At 31.7% G+C, this 27,730-nt stretch overlaps 2 protein-coding genes across 2 annotated transcripts; both read left to right on the plus strand.

Moving 5' to 3' along the window:
- Positions 1–214: 214 nt before the first annotated feature.
- On the plus strand, positions 215–2,542 carry LOC106752800 (WAT1-related protein At1g25270-like; the record flags this gene model as incomplete). The annotated part of the gene is made up of 5 exons (XM_022777305.1): positions 215–342; positions 813–1,068; positions 1,145–1,303; positions 1,436–1,587; positions 2,297–2,542. Coding segments are annotated over 5 exons (873 nt in total), but the record flags the coding sequence as incomplete, so codon positions are not given.
- Positions 2,543–12,347: 9,805 nt separating this feature from the next.
- LOC106752801 (WAT1-related protein At1g68170-like) lies at positions 12,348–18,078 on the plus strand. The gene is made up of 7 exons (XM_014634574.2): positions 12,348–12,648; positions 12,755–12,817; positions 12,927–13,043; positions 13,147–13,396; positions 16,505–16,663; positions 16,766–16,917; positions 17,898–18,078. Exons 1-7 carry the CDS (start codon positions 12,455–12,457, stop codon positions 18,076–18,078), a joined length of 1,116 nt encoding a protein of 371 aa, XP_014490060.1. The 5' UTR covers positions 12,348–12,454.
- The last annotated feature ends 9,652 nt before the right edge of the window (positions 18,079–27,730 follow it).

Consider the following 27,730-nt stretch of genomic DNA (forward strand, 5'->3'; position numbering starts at 1 on the left):
TTAATTTGGAAAGCTTCTTTTTTCTTTCTTTATTATGAAGATGCGTGCTAGTTTCCTTTTCTGCATGATATTTAAAACAGAAAGAGCAGGCCAAAGTTGACATGGAGGGTGCTTTTGATGGCATTTTTTTGCGGTTTATTTGGGTTTGATCATTCTTCCCTCTTCATCCTTAATTTGCCTTGTAATGGAAAATCATTAACTGAAGTGATTCTGACAATCGAACAGGGGCAGTTTAGCGCAAAATCTTTATTTCATCGGTTTGGCTTGGGTATCAGCAACATTTGCTACTTCCCTTTATAATCTCGTTCCTGTGGTTACTTTTATCTTCTCCGTTTTGTTCGGGTACGTAGTCACCACTCTTCCCTATCACTGTATTATTTATTTTTGGCTTAAATATTTTTAGTATTTGGGGTGATTTTGGTTTTAGTCCCTCTTTCAAACTAAAGTACAATTTAGTCCTTCAACTTTAGAAAACTCTGCTTTTAATCTATTTTACTAATTTTTTTAACTTTATTTGCTGTTTCAAACGTGTTTCTCAGTTAACATTAAAGCAAAAATGTGCCAAATAGTGTAAACAATCCAAATGCTATAATGAAACGTCCTTGAAACAACAAATAAAGTAAAAAAAATTTGGTAAAAAGGACTAAAACTAGAGTTTTCTAAAGTTGAAAGACTAAATTGTACCTTAATTTGAAAGAGGGACTAAAACCAAAATCGCCCCAAAATATAGAAACTAAAAACATATTTATCGCTTTTAAGGAATGGTTAATTTGATATTTGCATGCATGAATTATTTCATTTGTCATTTTTAGCTTGGAAAAGTTAAGCTTGCGAACTGCCTCAGGGAGGGTGAAGGTGTTGGGACCAATAATAGGAATTGTTGGGTCAATGGTGTTGACATTTTACAGAGGGGCAGAAATTAAGATCTGGAGATTCCACACTAGTCTCTTACATAAAAATCAAAAGGGGCACCTAGGATCATTGCACGTTGATTCTGGAAGAAGATGGGTAGGTGTTTTATGTGGTCTTGGAAGTGTTCTAAGTTTTTCATCATGGCTCATCATTCAGGTTAGAAAACTGTTATTTTAATACATAAATGAGTAAATTGTGGTTTTATTTGGTGAATGATTAGTATATGATGCAGACAAGGATGAGCAAAGAATATCCAAGCCATCTCTCAAGTACTGCATTGATGACCTTAATGGGGGCAATACAAGCCACAGTCTTTGCTCTATGTGTTGAGAAGGATTGGAGCCAATGGAGGTTGGGTTGGAGTATCAGGCTTCTAACTGCAGCTTTCTCTGTATATATATATATATATATATATATATATATATATATATATATATATGTGCTAATTTCATATTTATCATTTGAGGGTCAAATAGTATACATTCCAATTACTAATTATTAAGAAACAAAAATGCTGTGGCAGGGAATTGTGCTATCTGGAGTTGTTGTTATTGTCACTGCTTGGTGTGTAGGGGTTAAAGGTCCATTGTATGCATCTGTTTTCAACCCTCTCTCACTTGTCATTGTGGCTATTTTTGCTCCTTTGCTGTTGGAGGAAAACCTATATCTAGGAAGGTACACATAAAAGTTACATATTTGAGTGCATCATTGTTCAATCCAAAAATTTCTTTGGAGAATGATATTTTGACACTAATTTTTGACACTATTTTGACACTGCACACATGTCAAAACATGGTTAGACAATTTCAAATTAAAAAAAACTGAGACAAGGACATATTTGGAAGAAAAAAATCAAAGTTTTATTTAAAATTTGAAATCGTTCAATCACATTTTGACACGTGTGCAGTGTCAAAATGGTGTCAAAAGATTGATGTCAAAATGTCATTTTCCAATTTCTTTATACTTGTTTCTGAAATTTTGACAACTTTTTTTATAACAGGACACGTGTCATCATTTTATTGGTCTGTTTGAATTTATGTTTAAAAAAATATTTGAAAATGACTAATCACAAACGTATGCATTATTAAAAAGTTGTCAAAAAATAATTGTTAAAAAGAACTTTTTCCTCGGGAAATTTACTATATATCGTTACATAGTTTACCTGCATATTTAATTATAGAAAAAAATTTTTTAACAACACTTTTTTAACAACTTTTTGACAACGCATATGTGGCAGCTTGTGATTGGTCTGTTTTAAATATTTTTTAAACATAAATTTAAATAGACCAATAAAATGATGACATGTGTTCCATTATAAAAAAAGTTGTCAAAAAGTGTTGTCAAAATATTATCTTATTCTACTTTATGATGGTTTGATGTTCAGTGTCATTGGAGCCGTGCTTATTGTGTCTGGGTTGTACATGGTGCTGTGGGGTAAAAGCAAAGAAATAAAAACATCATCGGAAAAAACGAAACATGTTGAAGCGCGTTCAGGTGTTGAAATTACCAACACTGATATTAGTTACATGGTTGACAATGAGAGTATCCCAGAACGGACATGAATATGACATCTATTTATATACAGCTCTCGTCATGGTGTCAGGTCCCAAATCATGCTAAGTATATGTGCTCATGCTATCTGATTAATAAAGTTTAAATTTATTACCTTAAAGATTGAATTTGCTGGCAACAGTATTGTTTTGATGTGACAAAGGGGTGCTCCACATCTGTTATGCCATTAAATTTGCACATGATGTAACTTAAAATCAGTATATTATTATTTCTTTTGAGTTTTTTTAATTGTCTAATTCCTGTTTTGAAAATTTTATATTATATACTGAATTAGTTTTAAGTTAGATATTGAACGATGATAGAAGTTAATTCAACTGTTCCATACATTATGTAGCATTATTCCTCCTACAAATTAGATAGGAGCCTTCTAAGTATAACTTTGTCGCGCAATAAAAATGTCTGGTCTGAAGCGTCCAAACTCAAACCTGTTGAAAGAATCAATTATAAAAGTTGGCTAGATGCATAGATAGTACAATTCCACAATTTTGAAGGAAATTGACTCAGAAGAATGTGTAATTAGTAATGATAAATTTTAGGGAAAGAAAAAGAAATCCTTATATATTATGTACTAATCTATCAATATAAAAAAACATGTTATAAGATACTCTTATATAAATTAATGTTGTTAAACCTGGTCGTAATTAACCAAAGTATCTTAAATAAAATGACTAATGATAATAATAATAAATAACTATAATGATAATATCTCAATTATTTTAATATCCTTGAAGTTGAAGTATGAAGATTTGCTTTTTTTTTTTTTTATAAAAATATAATCAATTTCAATATGTATATTTCGTTCTTTCATAAAATACTGAATTTAGAGTAATATGTAATATTGATTGGCTATCACAATACAATCACAACTCTTTAGAATTAATTTCCAAATAACTAAGTAATTGTTTAACCCATTTTAACTTATGTAGTCGTTGTCATAGAGCGATATTATGTAAAAGACAGAGAGACCATTGACTGTTTTTTAGTTCTCCAATATATTAGAGAAGAACCAAGAAACACCACTCAACTAATCAAAGAACGTCTTGTAAGTGGAGACACTAGTATACAGGAAGGAGATTTGACACAAGTTATTTTCAGGATTCTACTTTGGTTTTGCAACTGAAGCATATAAAGGCGAGATAACAAATGACGGCTTTAGGCTTCAGTTCTTTAACACTGTAACCACTCAAGTTTCCATATGTTGGAAAATCATTTATGGTGCAAAACAACATTATATGAAAATGAAAAGTTTCTTAAGAATATATGAATCAAACACATTGACACCTTCCTCCAACAACATTTTCAAAACATCGATTAATGGCTTCTGGTACACATTAATATCATTTCAAGGTTGTCTAGGACCCGATATCATCATAAACACCATCATATATTTTCTCCTCATGCAAGAAAAAGTATATTGAAAATAATCATCAATGTTGATAGGGGGAGCAATGTGATAGCTGAACCCAATCCCTATTATGTTATTTTTTATATATGATGACAACACATTAATAGCAACAACACATGAATGTTGTCATGTCACAACAGAAAAGTGTTTTTGTGTTGTGTTATGCATATGTGAATTTGTACATGCTTACTGTGATAAATGCACATACTGTGTTAAATGTAAATGTTGGACATACTGTGTTGGCATACTATTGTGTTTTTGTTGAGATTATATTTGTGTATGCATACTATATGTTTCTATGAAATGAAAACCACAAGCACAAAAACATATCAGCATGACATAATCGATTACAGTTTTGTATTAATCAATTAAGGTCATCAGACAACTTGATTTTTGAACTGTGGAAAAATAGCTAGTTTGAATTGATTACATTAGTTGTTGAATCGATTAAAACTCGTGTGTTTGCATATATCTTTTTCAAAGGTGTTGTGTTGAGGTTTTGAGGAGAAAAGTTTTCAAAATTTGTTTAAGTGTTAAGCTTAATCGATGTTTGATGTATTTAATTAAGTCTATTATGTTTTGAAAACTGATTTCATGCTAGTCATAACTGCTTTAACGATCATATTTTTAAATATGTTTGACTAACATTTAATGTGAATCGATTACATTAATTAAGCATTAGTTAAGAGTTGAGTTAGTTGTAATACTGTTACATCTGTTTTATGTAACTGATTATAGTACTAACGTAATCGATTACTTTGCATCTGATATGACAGTAACTATAAATTGATGCACAGTTTGTAATTCTGTAACTTTTGATCAGTTTGACATTTTCATATCTAATTGTTTAGATCTCAAAAAGATTATAGATTACCAATAAGCTCTATGAATCAAGAAGCAAAGATTGGGAAGAGCCTTGAAAAATACTTGAGAGGAGATTGAAAAGCTTTGACAGACTGATCAAATCTGCACTATTAAAGGTGTATTTGCTGTGATAAAAAAAGAAATCTCCTTTTTTCTTCTTGCCTTAAGCGCTCTTGATCAATGCCTCTCAACTTCAATTCTCAGTTTTTCAATTTTCATATCTTTTCCACTCCTTTCACACACTCTCACTCAAATAATGCATATAGTCTGTCACACAACTTAACATTTAACGATCAAACCCCTACAATGCAACTAGAACAAAATCAAAACAAACACAAAATAAAGTCAATCAATTGGGTTGCCTCCTAAGTAGCGCTTGTTTAACGTCACGAGCCTGACCCAAATCTTACCATCACCTATCAGTAGGTGTACCTTCCTGGTATCCTTCAGTAGATACTCAACCATCTAGCATCCCTCAATAGATGCTATGCCCTAGCAGGCTCATAACCAAATAAAACAATGTTCCAAAGTATTCAAAATTACATCACCAAAATAAAGAAAAAGAATGTTTTTTAAATCACTGAATGCCTCCCAGCAAACGTTCTTTTAATGTCATTAGCTTGACCCAATAAAGCTTAAATTCCATCTTCAGGGTTGGTATTTCTCCTCTTTGGATATTCCTTTCTTTTTTTTTCCTCTTTCTGCTAAATTTCTTCAGGAATTTGATAAAACCAGACACCTGTCTCCATGTCTCAATCATAGGAACTTTAATCTCCAATTTCTTGAATATTTCCATAAAGCGCTCAAATTCCTTCTCCTTCCTACGATACTTCTTTGGATGAGGAAGGGGTTTCTCATGTGATTCTTTCTTCTTTTTTCTTATCCTCTTTTTCTTACTTTTTTTCTCCCTTAATTCTCTTTTTTTCTTTTTTCTCACTTTCTTCTTCTCCTCTCTTTTTCCACTCACTTTATTCATCTTCACACACGTTCTCTTTTTTTCTTTTCTCTCAACCACTTCTTTTTCTTTCTCGACATCGTTCTCTTTTTTACTCAGCCTTTCTATTTATTTTCTCTCTATTTTTTCCTCATCTAATATCTTGTCACTTTTAGTGATAATGGCTTGACATTCCTCCCTAGGATTAACTTCAGTATTAACCCCAAAATCTTTTGATTCCTCAATTAAGCAGCCAGTCTGCATCTCCATCCTTTTGATTGCTTCTTCATGGCTTTTCTGAAGAGAGATGGACACTTGCATAAATTGTTGAAAGGTGTCATCCAATATTTTTGATAGAGAGAGTTGTTGTTGTGGTAATCTCTCAAATTGTCCGGCAGCTTGCCCAAATTGATTTTGATCCATGGTTGAGTAAAGGTTCTATCTGTGGTTGAGATTACTTTGGTAGAATTGAGTGCCCATATAGTTAAATTCTTGTCTGAATTGCATCTTGCAAGCATTAGGCACAAAACCCTAAAAGACACTGTTAGCATTAAAACAAAAAGAAAATAAAATAAAAAAATAAAAAATAAAGTCGAAGTTATTAATGAATAATCACACGAATAGAATAGTTAAACTACGAGTCCCCAACAATGGTGCCAAAAAATTGTTAAGACTCCGACAAGTGTACCAAATCGTATCAAGTAATATAAATGGTAAGACCAAGTATCGTTTTCCCTAAAGACTCATTGGCCTAAATAGTCATGTGATTTGTTGATTATTTAAGACTTGAAAAACAAAAATCAGTGTTTATAATACAGAAAGTAAATATGCATGCAAGTGTTGATCAATTGACCAAAGAATACGCAAGTGAATGATGTATGGGATGGTTATGTTGTTGGGGTTTTCGACTTATCCTATCTATTCTCATGTATTTACGAATTCAACTCCTTTATTAATGTTAATGCCACTTTCTAATTTACCTTAAACCTGATGTCTCAGTGAAGAAAGCCTACTCCTAATTACTAGTTCACAATGTCTTGTATCCTTAGCAAATATTCATGCATTACATTCGCACATAAGCTTAAAGGCAATCGGTCCTCCTATCCCTATGTCTAGGTAATATTGCTTCCGAGAGAATTTCCCAATGTCTAGATTTCCCTGTATGTGTCCATATCGACAAAATCAAAGATCATGCAATTGAACGAGTTAAACAAAGCATGCATAGAGTAGAGAGGAAAAACTCTAACAATTAATGAAATAAAGCATATATAATGAAGATCAATTCAATACATGAGAGTTTCAAAGGATTACATCGTTTCTCCAACAATAATGGAGGTTTAGTTCACCATAGACATGGTGAAACTAGTTGAAAATAATGAAAAGAATGAAAGATAAAACCCTAAAAGTTGTAAATTGGAGCTTCCGCATCCAAAATCCGCCTCCGAGGTGTGAAGAGAGTGTTTCTGCGCCTCTTTCTGTCAAAAGATAGACCCTCTAAGTTGAATAAATCCTTATATAGCTTATGAAAATATCAGAAAATTGGCCCAGGCCCATGTTGACAACGCTTAGCGCTGTAATTGCCACTCAGGGGTGGGTACGACACTTGGCCCAGGCGTTTGGTAGTGAACTCACTGAAGAGGCTGGCACTCAGCGGCAAAAGTGGCGCTCAACGGTGGCTGCGACACTTGAATTTCCCCTTAGCGTTGACGCTCAAGCGTCATGCAATGGTTTCATCATCAAGACCAGCGCTTAGTGGTGAAATTGACACTGAACGGTGGCTGCGATTCTTCTTTTGTACCTTTCTCCCACTTCATCTGAGTCCAGCTCCTTGCTACTTCAACTTCCTTCATCCAATTCATGTTTATTAGGAAAACCAAGCATAAAACAAAGAATACCACCTTTAACTCTCTTATTCTCTAACCTAGCAAAAAGCAGGATTCCAAGCTAGTTTCTAAGTCATAAAGGGTGTTTTTAGTATCAAAATTAAGTATAAAAATAAAGGTTTTTCAACCGTTATCAGTAATTTTCCTTTGTTTTTATTTTAAATTGAATAGTGGTAGAGGATATGTTGATTTGTAGTTTTAGGTTTTATTTTTTTAGTATAAAAAAGGAAAAATCTTATTTGATTTGTTAGGATAAGTTTTTATTCCCATAATATTGTAAGTGCCACATCAATTTAAATCCCTTCAATTATCAATGAAAGCAGACTCAATTTTAGGAAAATATCTGAGTGTGTGTAATGTGAGATTTTCGTAACAGTGGTATCGCTTTATGCTCTAAGTACTAAGAGAGAAAAAAAAAATGAGAGAGGGGAGACTCAAACACCATGAGGAAAAAGTGAGTGCTTGATTTTTTTAGAGAGATGTCAAAGGTTGTAAATGGTATGGGTGTCCCACAATTGACGACAAAAACCAATTATGATAATTGGTGCCTATAGATGAAGGCGTTATTGAGATCCCAAGACGTTTAGGATATGGTGGAAGAAGTGTACGTTGAACCTGATTAGGACGAACATCAGACGGTGACATAGATGGCAACATTTAAGTAAACACGTGCAAGAGATGGGTCAACATTGTATTTTCTCTGTAATGTAGTAGATGAGTCGGGATTCAAAAAATTAGCGATGCTAAATCAACAAAGGAAGCTTAGGAGATATTGGAGTTGCGTATAAAGGTGACAATCACGTTAGACAAGTCTGAATACAAGCTCTCATAGGATAGTTTAAACAGTTGAAGATGGAGCCCAAAGATCATATAACCGAGTACATAACTCGGGCAGAGAAGGTGGCCATCCAACTCGGCAGGAATGGAGAACAAATGTCATATAGCTGGGTTGTGGGAAATATTTTGAGATCCCTTACAAAAGATTTTGAAAGTATCGTGTGCACCATCGAAGAATCTAATGACTTGTCGGTTCTCACAGTGGATGAACTTGTTTGGTCATTAGAATCCCACAAACAAAGGAGAAAGAGTTGGGATGATCAGGTTGAACCCGACGATCAAGCACTACAAGTACAATTTGACTCGAATAAAACTCAGATTACTCAGAGTCGAGGTCCTGGCGGTAGAGGGCGAGAAGACCGAGGACGAGATGGACGTGGCCGAGGTAAATTTGAGAATGATAGTGAAGAGCAAACCGGTCAGTAGAATTGGCGTGACCGAGAATAAGGGAAAGACTGAGAAGATCGGTCAAGAGTGGAGTATTTTAAGTGTGGCAAGTATGGCCACTATGCAAATGAGTGTAGATAAAGAATGTGCTACAACTGTGGTAAGGCGGGCCATATTGCAAAGTATTGCAAGGCTAAGACAAATAGGGAGACTAATCTCCTTATTGAAGATGCAAAAGAATTGTTGCAGGCAAAGAGCTCAAATGTAGTGGATATGGAGAGCTCGGTCCTAATAATGGATGAAGTGATCTCGGTAAATGGTGCGATAAATGTGGAGAAGGCAAATGTGGAGAAGGAACTCAAACAAAAAGAAGAAGAGATTCAGTAGAAAGGGAGGTTTCTAGATGGAGCTAATGAAATTATGAATAAACAGAGGAGTGGCTTGAGGAGCTGAAGAAGGCGACTCTTGAAAAAGAAGAGAAAACATCTAGTGTTCTTGAAACAACTAAAAATAGGGAAGTAGAAGATGAAGAAGAGATGAAGGTTGATGAGATTTCTGCCAACTCGGTATGGTATCTAGATACTGGGGCAAGAAATCATATGTGTGAAAAGGAAAACTTTTTTTTTTTATAAACTCACCAAGGTGGAGGCCAAATTTGTGTCTGTCGGAGATGACTCCAAGGTGGTCGTGAAAGGGCGTGGAAAAATCTGGCATATGCAGAAGAATTGACGAGTTAGAGAGATTATGGATGTTTACTATGTTCCTTGAAGAGTAATATTTTAAGCATGAGTCAAATAATTGAAAGGAGGTAATTCAGATTTTATGAAAGATCTGTATTTAAAGGATAAGCATGATTGTCTAGCAACTCGGGTAAAAGCAATGAAGAACCGGTTGTATGAACTGAAGCTAAAAATCTTAGAGAGAAGATGCTTGAAACAAGATATGACTAGCAATAACTCAAATTACTCTAACTCAAATCTAATTGAAAGAAACAAACCTATAATGTAGGGTGATGCACGTGAAAAGCGAAATAAAAATAAACGAAAAATTTAAATTTATGAAAAAGTTTTATTGGAATAAACTTAAATTAAGAAAAAGATGTTTATGTAATTTTCCTATTTTTTTATTTTAAATCAAAGAGTAACATAGATATGTTGATTTGTAGTTTTAGTTTTTATTTTATTAGGATGAAGAAAACAAAATCTGATTTGATTGGTTAAGATTTCAGTTTTTATTCTTATAATATTATAAGTGCTACAATTATTTAAAAACTTTCAATTATTAAATAGACTCAATTTTAAAAAAATTATCTAAATGAACAAGGTTTGTTCAACTCAACTCCTCTATAAATTAATTTTTCTTTTCTCTTGTATGGACTTAGTGTATGCGACCCTTTTATAAATAAAAATCCATATTCTTATTACGGACTTGTTCAATATTATTCCTGTATAAATAAAATTTTAATTTTTTATTATTATTTAACTTGAGATGAACAACATTACTCCTTTATAAACTAAAATTATCTTTTCATTTTTCAGCATAGACTCAACTGACGAATCTCTTTATAAACAAAAGTTAATTTTTTTATTACTTATTGTGGATCTTATCATATGAATAAAATCTTGGTTTTTTTATTATTTAGTGTTGGCTTAATCGGTACTATTACTTTATAAATAAAAATTATTTTGTTTATTATTTAGTAGTGGCTTGATTGATACTATTATTGTTTTCTTTGGCATAAGTTAGACCGATATTAGCACTTTATAAATAAAACTTATTTTTTGCTATATATTGTGAGCTGGCCAATGCTATACTTTTATAAATAAAATTAATTTTTATATTTATTTATTAGCATGGATCAGCTAACGCTAGCCTTTTAAAAATAAAAATTAATTTTTTTTTATTATTGGACCAACTGAAGCACATAAAACATCTCCAAGACCTACGCAACATTATGGAAGTGAATTACCAGTGTTCTTTTGTAGTGTATAGATGAGAAAATATAATTCAAGAAAGTGAAAGATTCCTAAAAGAACAATATTAATGTCAAAGTTTGTTTAAGATAATTAATTTGCTTAATTAGATTAGAAAATCCTATCTTTTTTTAATAAACAAACGATTTTCAACTTCTATAACTTTTATATTTAGCCATTGGCTACTAAACTGCCATCTTATAGGGGTAACACTGTTTGGGGGTTTGAAGTACAGACTATTGCATTCATTAGATACAACATAATTAGATTTATTATTAAAGACTACAACTTGACAGAAATTATATTTCATGAAATATTTCGGTAAATAGTTCATGGAATTTTCAAAATTCATGTGAAAATTTGTAAGAAATTCATTTTTTACGGGTTTTTATAAATAAACTTATAGTATAAATTATACAAATTTTAATAAATTCTAGTAGTATACTACTTTTTTTTTTTTTTTTTTGTAAATTATTGTTGTAATCGTTATCTTAAGAGTTGATTTTGTACCTAATTTAACCTCACTTTCCACTCATATTTAACATCCATTTTTCATTTTTCTCTTGTATTCATTCTTCACTTATTACATTAACTCCTAATTAGGAATACGTTGACAATCAGCCAGTTCATAAACTTAATTTTCCTTAAATAATCATTTGTTAATATGTATAACATTACAAAATAATTAGTTTGATAAACATATCTGACTAAAAGAAAATCTTTAGAGGATATTTACAATTTGTTGCTTTTTAGGGTTATCTGTTCTGAATAAATAATTGGAAATTTTATTTGCAACAAGGTTTCGGACATCTTGTGTGGTGCCTATTACATATTATCAATGATATTCATATTTCCAAATTAAAACAAAAACTGATAAATTTAAAATTTATTAAATTTATGTTGGATGAAATTCATACTAAAAAGAATATATATATATATATATATATATATATATATATATATATAAAATAAATCTCACATAAGAAGATATATTTTATTTTTAATAAAAACAAAAATTTCGTATGACGTATGTGCATACGTATGTATATTCTAGTTTGGTATTCATTAAAGAGATAAAGAGAAAAGTGATTCTTTCTTCCTCCTCCCTTTTCTTTCGACCTCCATTCGCTGAATTAGGAAAGAGTGACATCTTCTAAACCATAACTCATATTTTTATTTATCTTTCACCATTTTAATTATTTAATTTTATATGAAGAATGATGGAGCATCTTTTATGTCGACGTATTAGTTTGAATATCTAAAATTTTAGTAAAAGTTAAAAAAAAAAAACAAAAAGTATAATTTATTATTTAAATATTTATTCCTTCTTTTTTAAATTTTTTTATAAAGAATACATTTTCTAGTTAACATAGTCTTTAAGAGTGTGATGCGATGGACATATACGGATTCTTTGACAAGAACATTAATTTGTATTAAAGAAACAACTCATATCGGTCAATGTTTAATAATACATAATTAATACATTTTTATGTTCATATACAAATTAGGATAAGCCGTGTAACTAATACATTGAAGGTGCAATGCATCGAAGGAATGAAAGTTTGAGTAGTAACTAATAATACCTACGAACAAATATAAGCCTTTGTTGATATAGAACCTCCACACTCATTTTCCTATCTTTTCCATTTTTTTTTCCTTCATCTAAGAAACCAACAAAGCCAATACAATGAATAGTATAGTGAAAGTGGTGCAAGAGTTGAAGCCTCTCTTACTAATGATGCTAGTACAGGTTGCATATACTGGAAATACGGTGATTGCTAGCCTTGCCATAACTGATGGAATGAGCATTAGAGTATTCAGTGCCTACCGTCACATCTTCGGAGCTTTTATCACTTTTATTCTTGCTCTTATTTTCGAAAGGTGATTTCACATACCATAGCTTAGTTTATTTCATAATCTTGACATCATAGTTTATGTATCTTTGGATAATCAATGCTTTTTACTTTTGTTTTAATAATCAAAGCAGAAAGAATAGACCAAAGTTGACATTGAGGGTGCTCGTGATGACATTTCTTTGCGGATTATTTGGGTATGGTTGATGTAAACTATTAAGTCTTTACCTCTTTGTTCTTATTATTAAATTAATTTGTACAATAACTTGAATTCAAATAATGTTTATTGATGATATAAATGAATAGAGGGAGTTTATTCCAAAATCTTTTTTTCACCGCTATAGCGCTGGTATCTGCAACATATGCTAACGCTATTTTCAACATGGTTCCTGTGGTCACTTTCATCCTCTCATTCTTGTGCGGGTACGTAGTCACCACTCACCGATTTTCACACTCTTGTGCTATTTTACTTTTTGTGCGAGAGAGTTCAGAAATATTGCACTCATTTCTGATCTTATTTTTTTAGCTACGAAAAGTTAAACTTGCGAACTGTAGTAGGGAAAGCTAAGGTGATGGGAACAATAATTGGAGTTAACGGGACAATGATGTTGTCATTCTACAAAGGGATACAAATAAATATTTGGAAGAATATTCACATTAATCTTATACATAAAAAGGACAACGGTCAAAAAGGAGAGTCAGATGGAAAAGTGTGGATAGGTGTTCTAAGTGGTATTGGATGTTGCTTTAGTTTTTCAGTATGGCTCATCATTCAGGTATATGTTTCATTTTGCTATTACAAATGTACACATGTTAGATCTAAATATTATTGTTTTTCTCTCCAAATAATCTAACAATTGGTATCATCTATGGAAATAAAGAAAAAAAAGAAAAATTCATGATTAAGATTTGATAAAACAAGTTTGTACTAAAGGACAAGGTGAACATTTCCTCCTCAAAGCGTGTGTGATTTTTGTGTTGGATTTTTTGAATCCTTTTTAAGAGACTCCTACTTTTACTTTTGTTTTTTAACTCCTTTTTGAACTCTTATTGTTTCCTCTTGGGCTTTCTTTTGTTTTTATTAAGAATCCTAAGATTTTCTTTTTAGGAAACAAGATATTTTTGCCTTTTAACTTTTTCTTTTTCATTTAACATGTTTTCTAAATTTTGCAAAAAATTTAGTGATTTTAGTTCCTTGGCCAAATGTGTTAAACTTGGTTGGACTTCTTCACTAGAATCATTACAAATTTTGTAAGAAGGTTTCTTAGACATTCTTAATGTTTTCGCAAAGATGCTATGCACAAACAAACTACTTAGTATTTCAAAAGGAGTTCCTTAAGAGACTTAAGGAGACAAAAGAGACTTAAGTTCACTTCTAGGAAAGGGAGGTGAGTAACACTGGATTGTTTAAGAACCAAGTCTTTCCTAGTCAAAGTTTACCTCAATTTCTCTTGTATACCAAATTGCTCAAAGGAAAATAGACTTGAAATAAATGTAGACACACACTAAGCTACAAATAATTAAGGAAAGTAATTAACCTAAACTATGCGGTTTAATGGTAAAGTGAGAAAGAAATTTGGATCTCCAACTTACCAACTAAAAAAAAGAAATTTAATATGTTTTAGAGGTTCTTGTTAGGAAATGAGATTGAGCACCAAAGACTTCCAAGACACCTAACAAGGCTGAAACTTACAAGGAAAATAAAGTAAGATTATAACTCAAAGAAATACTCACAAACTTTACTCTTCCTCCTAAGTGTTTCTTTCACTTTCTTCTTGGCTACCACACAAGAATTTGAAGCTCCTAATAGGTCTCAACCACCTAGGATGCTACCTCCAGATGTTGGCTCACCTTATAAAGAACCTACACCACAAGGAAATCATGAAAAGCGAGAAGTAGGCCAACCAAAGGCATGAAAATGTCTAAAAAAGAATCAAGATTACCAAAAGTAGTTTATGTATGACAAAACAAGAAAATCAAAGAAGACAAGCAATAAATTAAAGGGTAGGAAAAGAAGGTTAAGCACAAAAAAAAGGTTACCTAAAGAAAGGCACTAGAATAGAAACACAAAAACAAAAATTACTAAAATAGATATTAGTGCTTCTTGTCTTTGGCAACTTTGAGAAAATAAGGCACTAAGGCCACTGTGTTAACATTAATTTCCAAGAGTTTGAGTTGTTGGATAAAGCCCAGAACTCACAAAACAAAGAGCACAAATGCAGTAAAATATATTTATCAAACAAGATAGTGGTAGTGATCAAATGCATTAAGCACCTTTTCTAGACTCTTTTGGAACTTTTTGTAACCTTTTCTTTGAATCTTTTATCACTTCTTTTTCAACTCTTTTTAAGTGAAAAACAAGACCAACACACACCAAAAATGGAGTTGTTATTTTTAAATTGAAAGCTCCAAGAACAAGAAACACAAACAAGAAGGAAACATAAATAAAAAAGTAGAATATGAAACTCAACAAGACAAAAAGGATATATGGAGCAGATTTTGGTGGGGGAAAGGGCTAAGGCTCTCGGCCTAGGTGATTTAAGATGGAAGGGAGAGGTGTTTGATGATGTTCAAAGAGAGGTTAGGCCAAATCTTGAGGAAGGTGACTAGAGAAAACCACTTGGGATGCTCTAGCCTTGGGTGACCTAAGATGAGTATTATGGCTCAAAAATAGCATCATAACATTACTCAAATTCAAAGGTGATTACAAGAGTGAGAGACATCTCTATTTATAGGCTAAGTGTGTCTCCAAATTGTCGAAGCTATACCTAAAAACCTAAACTTGGCTAGCTTGGAGAATAAGGTGAAAAATCCTCTCCATTAGGAGGAGGAAATGTGGAAAAAAAATCCTCTGCATTAAGAGGAGGGCATGTGGTCACTATCTATGGGAAATCATCTCCAATGTGAGCATGACACATGACCACACACACATAGGTGGGATGCCCCCTCACACTTTCTTACCAAGTTAGGTTGAAAACTTTACCCCTTGGTTAAACTAGCTTTTGGACGTCCACTTGGGTCAACTTTGGACCTTAGCCCTTTTTAACTTTAGTGGTGAAAAATCCTATTTTACTTGGTCCAAAATACAAGGTCAAAACATAAGTCCTACACTACTAGACTCATAATATAAAATCCAAAATTATTCTACCCCATGATGGTCCAAAAGAAAGAGAGCTTGACTTCACCTTCCACTGATGACTCTTCTTGGATTTGCTTGGTCATACTTCTTATGATTGGACTCTTGATTAGGGATTTTTCACCAAGTCGACCTTACATGAGGTAAGCCCACTTGACCTTGTCGTACATAGAGACCCAATCTAATGTTTCATTAAATAAACTGATTCAAACTTATAAAAAAGGTTTTTCAATCTATATTTAATTCATACACAATTGAATGGACCATTATCAATATAAATATGAATTTGAGCTAAAAACATCAAAATAAATTTAAACTAATATAGATTTGAATAATTATGGATTGAATTTAATGATTTTAAACTCTTAGTTTTCAAGCTAAATTCTCAACTTACTTTGCATCTTGTAAGGAGAATGAGCACATGTAACTTATTATACACTTAAAAATATTTTGAAGATTTATGTTCTATTATGCAATCCTTTTTGTTGTGTGAGGTAATATTTGTCACTTTGTAATTTCGTTTGCTATTCCTCCAAGAAGGTAGCACTTTTTAAGTAGAAAAATTAGAAAACTTTTATACCCATTAATTTTCTTTTCTTGGATCATTTTCTTCTCATTCTAGTAAGATAAGTACATAGACATGTTACATATATGATGTGTCATTTTTGCTTTAATTATTACGAGTAGGCATGTGTTTGGTGTGGTTTTGGATACATATTAATGTTGAAGTTGTGTATGTACAATATAGGCTAAGTTGAGTAAGGAATATCCAAGCCACCACTCAAGTACATCGTTAATGAATTCAATGGCGGCAGTACAAGCCACAGTCTTTGCCCTTTGTGTTGAAAAAGATTGGAATCAATGGAAGTTGCCTTCAGCTATTAGGATTTTGGCGGCACTCTATTCGGTACGCTAATAAACTTTGTTCAATTTCTATATAATTTTAAATTTATTTTCATCACCATTTACTTATATTTCATATTTTGAAACTAAAATTCTATTATGGCAGGGAATTGCAGTCACTACATTTGTGAATATTGTCACTTCATGGTGTGTACGGAAGAGAGGTCCATTATATGCATCTGTATTCAATCCCCTTACCCTTGTGCTCGTGGCTGCCACAGCTCCCCTCTTATTACAAGAGAAACTATACCTTGGAAGGTATACATTATTTCTTTTGCACCATTTTTTCACTTAATAAACATTTAGACCTTGTTCGGTAAAACTATTGTTTGTGGTAAACCTTAAATACAGAAGATAAAACAATATATACTATAAAACAATATATATTTATAAATTGGGAGTTACTTAAAAGGTAACATCATAATTATGTACTTTTTACTCTTTTACTCTTCTTCTACATTGTGTCTTGTTGCTCAGAAGAAGAAAAAACCTTGAATAAAAAATTATCGTGTTAACATCTATAGTATGACTCATGTTTATTTATTTTTTAATATGTTTAGTGTACTTGGAGCATCTCTAATTGTGTGTGGCTTGTACATGGTGTTGTGGAGTAAAAGCAAAGAAATGAAACCAGAAATTGATTTGGTGTCATCAGAGACAAAATTAAGTAGTATGACTTAGGTTGTTGTAGTGTCCACGAATGATAAGAGTGATCATGTTAGCAATAACAGGTAAATAGTAAGAGCAACACTGTAAACAAAGGCTCTTAAATGAATATTTGAGAATTGGTAAGATCATCAAATGAATGACATTGAAAATAATAGTGGGAAGAAATTGATGTAGGCATGCATTTAAAAGAAGGGTAATGTAAGATGCATGTGAAAAATTTGTGTGAAAGTATTATTTTTCTTTTTACTTAATTAAACAGCTTTTGAAATAGTTTTTTCTTAATATCTCCTAATTCTAATAGTATGTTAAGATATATTAAATATTTTATTAGCAAATATTATGTAATCAAATATTGGTTTACATATAATTTAGGCATTATTATAATTTGTACAAATTTATATAGTTGTCATTTTTTAATAGATGAGGAATTATAGGATCCTTTTATGTATATATATGGTACCCTATTTTTTTATATAATACATCAGAATTATTTTTCAAACCTTGAAAAAAAATTATCGTGTTAATTTCTCTCGGGTGACTAATTTTTATTTATTTTTTAATATGTTCAGTGTACTTGGCGCAACGCTAATTGTGTGTGGCTTGTACATGGTGTTATGGAGTAAAAGCAAAGAAATGAAACCACAAACTGATTTAGAGTCATCGGAGACAGAATTAAGTACTACGACTGAGGTTGTTATAGTGTCTACCAACGATAACGATAACAGTGATCATGTTAGCAATAACAGGTGAATAGTAAGAGCAACACTATAAGAAAAGGCTCTGAAATGAATCTTTGAGAATTGGTGAGATCATCAAATGAATGACATTGAAAATAATAGTGGGAAGAAATTGACTTAGGCATGCATTTAAAACAAGGGTCATGTAAGATGAATGTGAAAAATTTGTGTGAAAGTTTTTTTTTACTTATGTAAAAAACTTCAAATAGTTTTTTTCTCTATATCTACTAATTCTAATAGTATGTTAAAATATGTCAAATATTCTATTACCAATCATTAGACAATCAAATATTGGATTACTTATAATTTAGGCATTATTATAATTTGTGCAGACTTGTGTAACTGTCATTCTTTTAATAGATGAGGATTTATAGCAACCTTGTATGTATATATATGGTACCCTATGTTTTGAAATAGTACATCGAAATTATTTTTTAAACCTTGAATAAAAATTATTGTGTTAATTTTTCTCTGGTGACTGATTTTTATTTATTTTTTAATGTTTAGTGTACTTAGCACAACGCTAATTGTGTGTGGCTTGTACATGGTGTTGTGGAGTAAAAGCAAAGAAAGGAAACCAAAACCTGATTTGGAGTCAACAAAGATAGAATTAAGTAGTACGACTGAGGTTGTTGTAGTGTCCACCAACAATAAGAGTGATCATGTTAGCAAAAACAGGTGAATAGTAAGAGCAACATTCTAAACAATGGCTCTTGAATGAATCTTTGGGAATTGGTGAGATCATCAAATGAATGACATTGAAAATAATAGTGGGAAGATATTGATTTAGGCATGCATTTAAAAGAAAGGTGATGTATGATTACTGTGAAAAATTTGTGTGTGAAAGTTTTTTTTTACTTAAGTAAACAACTTCAAATAGTTTTTTCTCTATATCTCTTAATTCTAATAGTATGTTAAAATATGTCAAATGTTCTATTACCAAATATTAGACAGTAAAATATTGGATTACCTATAATTTAGGAATTATTATAGTTTATGCAAATTTGTGCAACTGTCATTCTTTAATAAATGAGTATTTATAGCACCCTTGTATGTATATATATGGTACCATATTTTTTGAAATAATACATCAGAATTATTTTTAAACCTTGAATAAAAATATTTCGTGTTACTTTCTTTCGTGTGGCTAATTTTTTTTTATTTTTTAATATGTTCAGTGTACTTATCATAGTGCTAATTATGTGTGGCTTATACATGGTGTTGTGAAGTAAAAGCAAAGAAATGAAACCAAGATTTGATGTAATGAGAGAAAAAATTAAGTAGTACGAATGAGGTTGTTGTAGTGCCCACCAACAAGAGTGATCATGTTAGCATGATAAAAGGTGAATAGTAAGAGCAAGACGGTAAACAAAGGCTCTAAAATGAATCTTTGGGAATTGGTGAGATCATCAAATGAATGACATTGAAAATAATAGCGGGAAGAAATTGATGTAGCCATGCATGTAAAAGAAGGGTAATGTAAGATGAATGTGAAAAATATGTGTGAAAGTACTATTTTTCTTTTTTGTTAAGTAAATAGCTTTAAATAGTTTTTCTCTGTATCTTCTAATTCTAATAGTATTTTAAGATATGTAAAATATTCTATTAGTAAATATTAGGGAATCAAATATTTGGTTACCTATAATTTAGGCATTACTATAATTTTTGCAGATTTGTGCAACTGTCATTCTTTTTATAGATGAGGAATTATATGACCCTTGTATGTATATATATAATATCCTATTTTTTGAAATAATACATCAGAATTATTTTTTTAAACTTTGAATAAAAAATTATCGTGTTAATTTCTCTCATGTGATACATTTTTATTTATTCTTTAATATGTTTAGTGTATTTGAAGCTAATTGTGCATGGCTTGTACATGGCATTGTGGAGTAAAAGCGAAGAAATGATACCACAAACTGATTTGGTGTCATCAAAGATAGAACTAAGTATTATGGCTGAGGTTGTTGTAGTGTTCACCAAAGATAAGAGTGATCATTTTAGCAATAATAGGTTAATAGTAAGAGCAAAACTATAAACAAAGGCTCTTATATGAATCTTTAGGAATTGGTGAGATCATAAATGAATGATATTGAAAATAATAGTGGGAAGAAATTAATGTAGGCATGCATGTAAATGAAGCCTAATGTAAGATGAATGTAAAAAATTTGTGTGTGAAAGTATTATTTTTCTTTGGTTAAACCCCTTCGAAAGTCCCTATTTACATAAGTTTTTCCCAGTTTCATCCCCGTCTTTTTTTTTTACCAATTTGATCCTTTATAGTGAATAATTGACTCAATTAAGTCTTCGCCGTTAAATAAACTTAACGGTGTTAAATTTTTTATGACTGTGAGAGTGAAGTAGATGTTATTTCAGTCGTGGCTTGCTGATATACGTGGTTTTTGTTAGTCAAACCTTCTACGTGGCATCTTCTTAAATAAACATTTTAACAATTGGGATTTCTGAAACATTTTTAAAAGCTGCAGATTTTATAAATTTAGGAAAATTAAGAGATTTAGGGTTCGTCGTTGTTGTTGAAGATTGCAATGCAATTTTCTGAATGGATTTGATGATGGATTTAGGGTGTGAGGAATTAGGAATTTAGGTTCGTTCTTCATGGATTAAAATTGGAAAACAGTGGGTTCTTCACAGTGTTTGAAGAGGCAAGATGGAAGTGGCAAATCCATCACCATTCCTTCAAAAAATTGGCAAAGGGAGGAAGAACCCTCCTATCAAAAAATAAAGCTCGGTGGTTCCTCGGCGAATCCATCACCATTCCTTCAATTTTTGCTGCCGCACCATAAAACGTGTTGTCGCCGCACTGCCATTCCACCTCAAGAAACACACTGAGAGAAGTCGGCCTGACGTCGCCATCCTTACGCAGCCACCACCACTTCCGTCGATGCTCCAAAACCACCATGGCCTTCTTCTTCTTAGACTCTGTCTGTAACCCTCTAGAGGCCACCCACAGCAGCGGCGAAGATGATTGAATTCTTCATAATTCAAAGTAAACTCCCAAAAACTCCAGAAACTCCATGTGGGTACCCAAAATCTTCAAATGTCGCTTTGAAGCTGAGGATGANGAATCAACTTCTAAAGCAAAGGCACGATTGTGATTCTTGATGGTTACGAAATGAAAATTTTGGGGTTTAGGATTTCCAGAATCGCTAATTGGGAATTTAGGGTTTTTATGTTAAAATTGNGANTTTTGGTTTGAGAATTCTTTTTAGGAGCTGTGATCTTGTTTCTCAAATTAAGTTTGAGGTTCGAATTCTGGTTTGAAAAATCTTGTTTCTTGATCTGGTTGTGTTTTTTTTTTGGATTTGAAATTGTTTATGGTGGTTCCCACCTTTAAACTGAACTTTGTTGCAAAGAGAAAACTATTATTAAAAATAAGATAAATAGAATTTAAAAATAATATTTTAAGTGTGATCAAATAATGATAATACAAGAAAATATTATTAGACCACGTATGACGCAATGAGCAAGCCACGTTTTAAATAGTAACATGTCACCTTCACAAGTCAGCAAAAATTTGACGGGGTTAACTTCATTTAACGGCAAGGACTTAATTGAGTCAATTATTCACTTTAAAGGATCAAATTGGGAAAAAGAAAAAGACGGGGATGAAAATGGGAAAAACTTACGTAAATAGGGACCTTCGAAGGGGTTTAACCTTTTTCTTTTTATGTATGTAAACAACTTCAAATAGTTTTTCTCTTTATCTTTTAATTCTAATTGTGTGTTAAGATATGTCAAATAATCTATTAGCAAATATTAGGCAATCAAATATTAGGTTACCTATAATTTAGNCATTATTATAATTTGTGCAGATTTGTACACCTACTATTCTTTTAATAGATGAAGAATTATAGGACCCTATATATATATATATATATATATATATATGGTACCCTATTTTTTGAAATAATACTTCAAAACTAATTTTTAAACCTTTTTATATGGCATCCGAGCTAGACACCAACTTTCTTTGCAATATAGGAATTAGTGATTCTTTATTTCATTGAATATTTCTGATGGTTCCTTTCGAGAAAAATCAACCAAAGAAACATGATTTTGGGACTCCGTCGTTACCCAATGCACAAAATAAGATGAGAGGTAGAAAACGTTGGGGTCACATCTCTGGAACCAAGGTTGCACCAGAAAATAAAAAATCTAATGAATATGAAGCTTGAGAAGATGAAAAATGCCTAGTCAAGTCTTGGATTCTAGACTCCATGAAGAAGAAATCAGATCCCTCCTTATTCGCTTAGCTATGATAAAGGACATCTGGGACACTGTGTAGCAAACATACTCAGTCAACTAGGATGCGTCCCGATCATATTAATTATATCTTGAGGTAATCTCTACTCAGCAAAATAGAGGATTTATTATTACATATTTTGGTAAATTGCAAAGACTATGGCTGAAGTATGATATTATCATGAATCGTACCATGGAATGTCCTAAAAATGTTGAGGAGTATAATAACATGAGGCTGGCCTGGATACACATTTGGGTGCAATTCGTGGTTGTATCCTTGGTTTCCACTCCCCTTCCAAATGTTCAATCAGTTTACGCATCTGTTTGTGCCAAGGCAAACTGCCAAAAGGCTATGTTCGATACTTAGTCTACTATGGGGAATGCCTTTGTTGTTAAGAAGTTTCCTAAGAAAGGAATCTGTAAGTGTACCCACTATAATGGAATAATCATATCATGGAGACATGTTTTAAACTCCATGGCTATCCGGTCCAAAAGGAAAAATTACTACCAATACCAAGGTAGAAACTGCTTCTAAGAGCCATATCTCTAATGTTTATGGATTTGTGACCAAATCAAGTATATATAACTTTGCTCTTAGTCTTTTTATTGCTACTGGAGATAATAATTTGATAATTGATTTAGGTGCTAGTGGGCATCTGAGTTATGATCCTCATAAATTTACTAATTTTTCCCCAATTGTTTTAAAACTACTATTATTAATGTCAATGGGGTCGCATCTCCTATTGAAGGTGTAGGTATTATATCCTTCTCACCCTCCTTATCGATTCCTGATGTTTTATTTGTTCCTACATTGAACTGTAATATTTTCTCTATTAGCAACTTACTCAAATCACATTCTTGTGTTGCCTTGTTTTACCCAACCATTGTCTTTTTTAGAACATTCATTCCAAAGAGAAGATTGACAGTGACAGAGAGAGTGAATTTATCTTAAAAATGTCTTACAATAAACCCATAAAGGAGCGTTGGCTTGTCTTCCTTATGAACATATACAAGATAAAAAAAAGGAAAGTTGGTTATGACATAGATGTTTGGGACATCCCTCTTTTGGTTATCTAAAAAATTATTTTCATCATTATTTATTAAATGCAATATTTCGGATTTTCTTTGTGAAACTTGTGTAATCACAAAAAAGTAATTGTGTTGTGTTTTCTTTAAGTAATAAAAAAACTCATTTTCCTTTTTCATTAATTCACACAGATGTTTGAGACTCTGTCCCACAATGTACATACAATGAAAAATGGTTTATCACTTTTGGTGACGATTATACTCAGGTAACGTGGGTGTATTTTCTTAAACATGAAAGTGACGTGTGCAGTTCATTCTTTCCATCATATGATAGTAACACAATTTAACACATATATTATGGTCATTCAATCAGATAATGGAGGAGGATATTTTAAGACTAAATTAATAGAGTTCATGAGCTCGAAAGACATCTTGCATCAAACTACACGTCTTATTCACTACAACAAAATGGAGTGGTTGAGAAGAAAAATAGACATATATTAGAGGTGACACTATCATTTTTGATAGATGGTAATGTCCCATCTCATTTATGGGGTAAGGTTGTGAGCTCTGTAGTTTATTTAATTAATTGAAACCCTTTTAGTGTGTTTGACTTTCGAAGGCCTTTAGATGTGTTGTCTGATCATTGTGTCCTTCCTTCCATAGTTTATTTACCTCCTCATGTTTTTGGATGGGTTATATATGTTCACTTACACCCACATCAATGTACAAAACTTGAAGAACGAGCTATCATATGTGTTTTTGTTGCGTATGGATCAACTAAAAAAGGTTATCGTGCTTACCATCCACCATTAAAGAAATTTTATGTCTCTATGGATGTGACATTTAATGAGCGTAAATGTTTTATGTTGATTCTACACTTCAGGGAGGGAATGAAAGTGAAGTGCATAATCATGATTTTAGTATATTTAATATCTCAGATATAAAGTTATATTATGAAGTTAAATTATCTGTGAGGATCATTCTATAGGAAGTGAGTCAATCCTAAATATGAACAATTCTTTTTTGGATAACATAGTTTCTTCTGATCATAACCAATTGGCTCAATCTTCTCCATAGGTTTGGCTTGACTCTTCAGAGGTACCTTCTGATGTTATCCTTGATATACTAATTTAGATGAAACCGATTATGAAATTGATTCTTGTCTACGTGAGACCACCAACACACCAAATACTAAGTCTACTATTTTTCAATATAATATTCCATCTCGTTATAACCATGGTCAACCTCTAGCTAAATATAAACAAGACCTCCAAGCTAAAGTTAAATATCCCATTAGTAAATATTTGTCATCTCACAAGTTATCCCAGTCATATGCATCATTTGTATCTCAATTATCTTCAATTTCTATTCCTAGTAATATATAGAAGCTTTGACAGATCCTAAATGGACCAAAGCAATGGTTGATGAGATGGCAACTTTAGAGAAAAACAAAACTTGGGGTCTTATGTCCTTACCAAGAGGGAAGAAAATTGTGGGTTGCAAATGGGTATTTAAAATTAAGCATAAAATTGAGGGAACTATTGAGAGGTATAAAACACGACTTTTGGCTAAAGGTTATACTCAATCTTATGGTGTAGATTACCAAGAGATGTTCAAACTGATAGTCAAGCTCAACACTATAAGAATACTTTTATCGCTAGCAGCAAACCAAGATTGGCCTCTTCTACAATTTGATGTGAAAAATACTTTCTTACATGGAGAAATTTCAAAAGAAATTTATATGGATTCTCCATCAGGCATGACAAATTCAATTGGAATGACGGTTTGCAAATTAAATAAGGCTCTATATGGATTTAAACAATCCCCAAGAGCATGGTTTGGAAGGTTTACCAAGTCTATGAAGGTTTTGAGCTATAAAGTAAGTAACTCTGATCACACCTTATTTTTTAATAGAGGAGAAGGAAAAATTATAGCTTTGATTATATATGTAAATGACATGATTGTTACAAGAAATGACCAAGATGAGATTTCTAGTATAAAACAACACCTTGCATCTAAATTTGAGATGAAACAACTTGGAAACCTCAATTTTTTTCTTAGGTATTAAAGTAGCTAGATCAAAACATGGTATTTTCCTATGCCAAAGAAAATATAATATTAACTTACTATTGGAAACTGGGCTACTTGGGAGTAACCCAGTTGATACACCAATTGAACAAAATCATAAACTCTTATGCTCAAATTCAGCAAGCATAGACAAAGGGAAATAGCAAAGGCTGATACGAAAATAATTTATTTGTCCCACACACGTCCAGATATTACCTGTGTAGTTAATGTTTTTAGTCAATTTATGCATGACTCACGAAAGCTTTAATTGGATGTTGTTGAGAGGATTTTTTATATTTGAAGTTCACTCCTAAAAAAGGAATTATGTTCTCAAATCATGGAAACTTTAAGGTAGAAGGACACACTGATGCAGATTGGGCAAGTTCAAAAGATGATAGAAGATATATCTCTGGATACTTTACTTTTGTAAGAGAGAATCTTGTAACTTGAAAGAGTAAAAAAATAACCTGTAGTAGCAAGATCTAGTGTTGAAGCAGAATTTAGAGGCATGACACTAGGTGTATGTAAACTTTTGTGGATTAAAAATGTACTATGAGATTTGGGCTTTAAACCAAATGAAATTGAGTTAGTATTGTGACAGTACGTCGACTATATATAACAATTGCTTACAATCATGTGCAACATGATATAACAAAGCATGTAAAGATTGATGAACATTTCATCAAAGAGAAGCTTGAAACTAGAAATAATTTCCTTTCTGTTTGTAAGATCAGGATTGCATTGACTGATGTTCTCACAAAAAGAGTGTTAAGCAGAGTATTTAATCAGTCTTTATTCAAGTGATATCTATACACCAACTTGAATGGGGTGTTAAGATATGTCAAATATTCTATTAATAAATATTAAACAATCAAATATTTTGTTAATTATAATTTAGACATTATTACAACAACCATATTTTTAATAGATGAGAAATTATATATAGAATCCTATATATATATATATATATATATATATGGTACATTATAGTTTCAGATGTAGTGTCTCATGTTTCTCTACCTTGCACAAAACCATTTTGTTAATAGTTATAGCTTATTGAAATATATGAAACAAAAACGTATTTTTATTTTGATGTGATGGACCAATCTTTGCATGAACTATATTAAATTCTTAGTAAGTAATATACAATTATAATAAATCATTTTTTTTTAAATTATAAGAAATAAATAAATGATTCTACAAAGATAAAATGTGGTCAATTATTATTATTATTATTATTATTATTATTATTATTATTATTATTATTATTAATGACAGAGAATTTGTCACTTTGTATCTTTATAGGAAAAAGTATCTTAATATTTTTTCTTAAGCCATCACTTGAAAAATTCTTTTAATAATAAAATATCAAAGTAAGTACATATTAAATTATAGGTTTAAACTCAATTATTATATTTTGATTAAAAATATTAATTCGATTTTTAAATTTTAAGTGGTCTCAATTAATTATTTTTTTAAACATATAACAAATAGGTATTTATGTTAATTTGACTAAAACTATGTTATGAATTGATGAGTTGTAAATATTTTGAATTTAAGTTAATATTGAATGAATTTATGTGTCACCAGCGGGCCTCTCCCTCTGGCGCTACTAACTTCCTCTATCACGAACACGCCTACGAGATCACCTCCGACCACCATCACCTCTCGACTCCTCCCTTCCTGAATTTCGATGATGGCCCATCGCCGACATCCTCGATGATTTCGGTCATTGTCGCCATTAAAGTGACTATTTTCTCTCGAATGGGATTAATATTTTGTTACCAAAGCCATTATCTTTACATTTTCCTAGAGCATCAGATGATAATTCTGAGTGCCGCATGTTGCCATTTGACATAAACAGAACTTTCTAGTTGTTGGAGATGGTTGTGCTTGAAATTAGATAAATTCGATAGATCAGAAAACTGTGAAAATAATAAATTTAAGTCTATATAGATAAAGTTGATGCATCATTATATTTTTCATTGAAAATATTTCTAGAAATATTTTGTTTTTCTTCAGAAAACATTGAAATAGTTGAATCACCATCTTTAATTCATTGCTTCAAATTCTCAGTCAAGCGCATTCACTGAATTCAAAACTCAAATCCGATCAAAATTTGGAGGTGGGATTAGAGAATGTTCGCAGATTCCCCAACTCTTGTTCAACCACCGTAGGTAAAACTATGAAGTTTTCTTTATAACCAATAAAGTCAAGGGATGCCCAATTTCAAAATTAATGGAAATGATCTATTTATTGTAAATTATTAAAAAAAATATCTAATTAAGTTTATTTAAAATCTG

Source organism: Vigna radiata, unplaced genomic scaffold (genome assembly GCF_000741045.1).
Source record: "Vigna radiata var. radiata cultivar VC1973A unplaced genomic scaffold, Vradiata_ver6 scaffold_48, whole genome shotgun sequence".
NCBI lineage: Eukaryota > Viridiplantae > Streptophyta > Magnoliopsida > Fabales > Fabaceae > Vigna > Vigna radiata.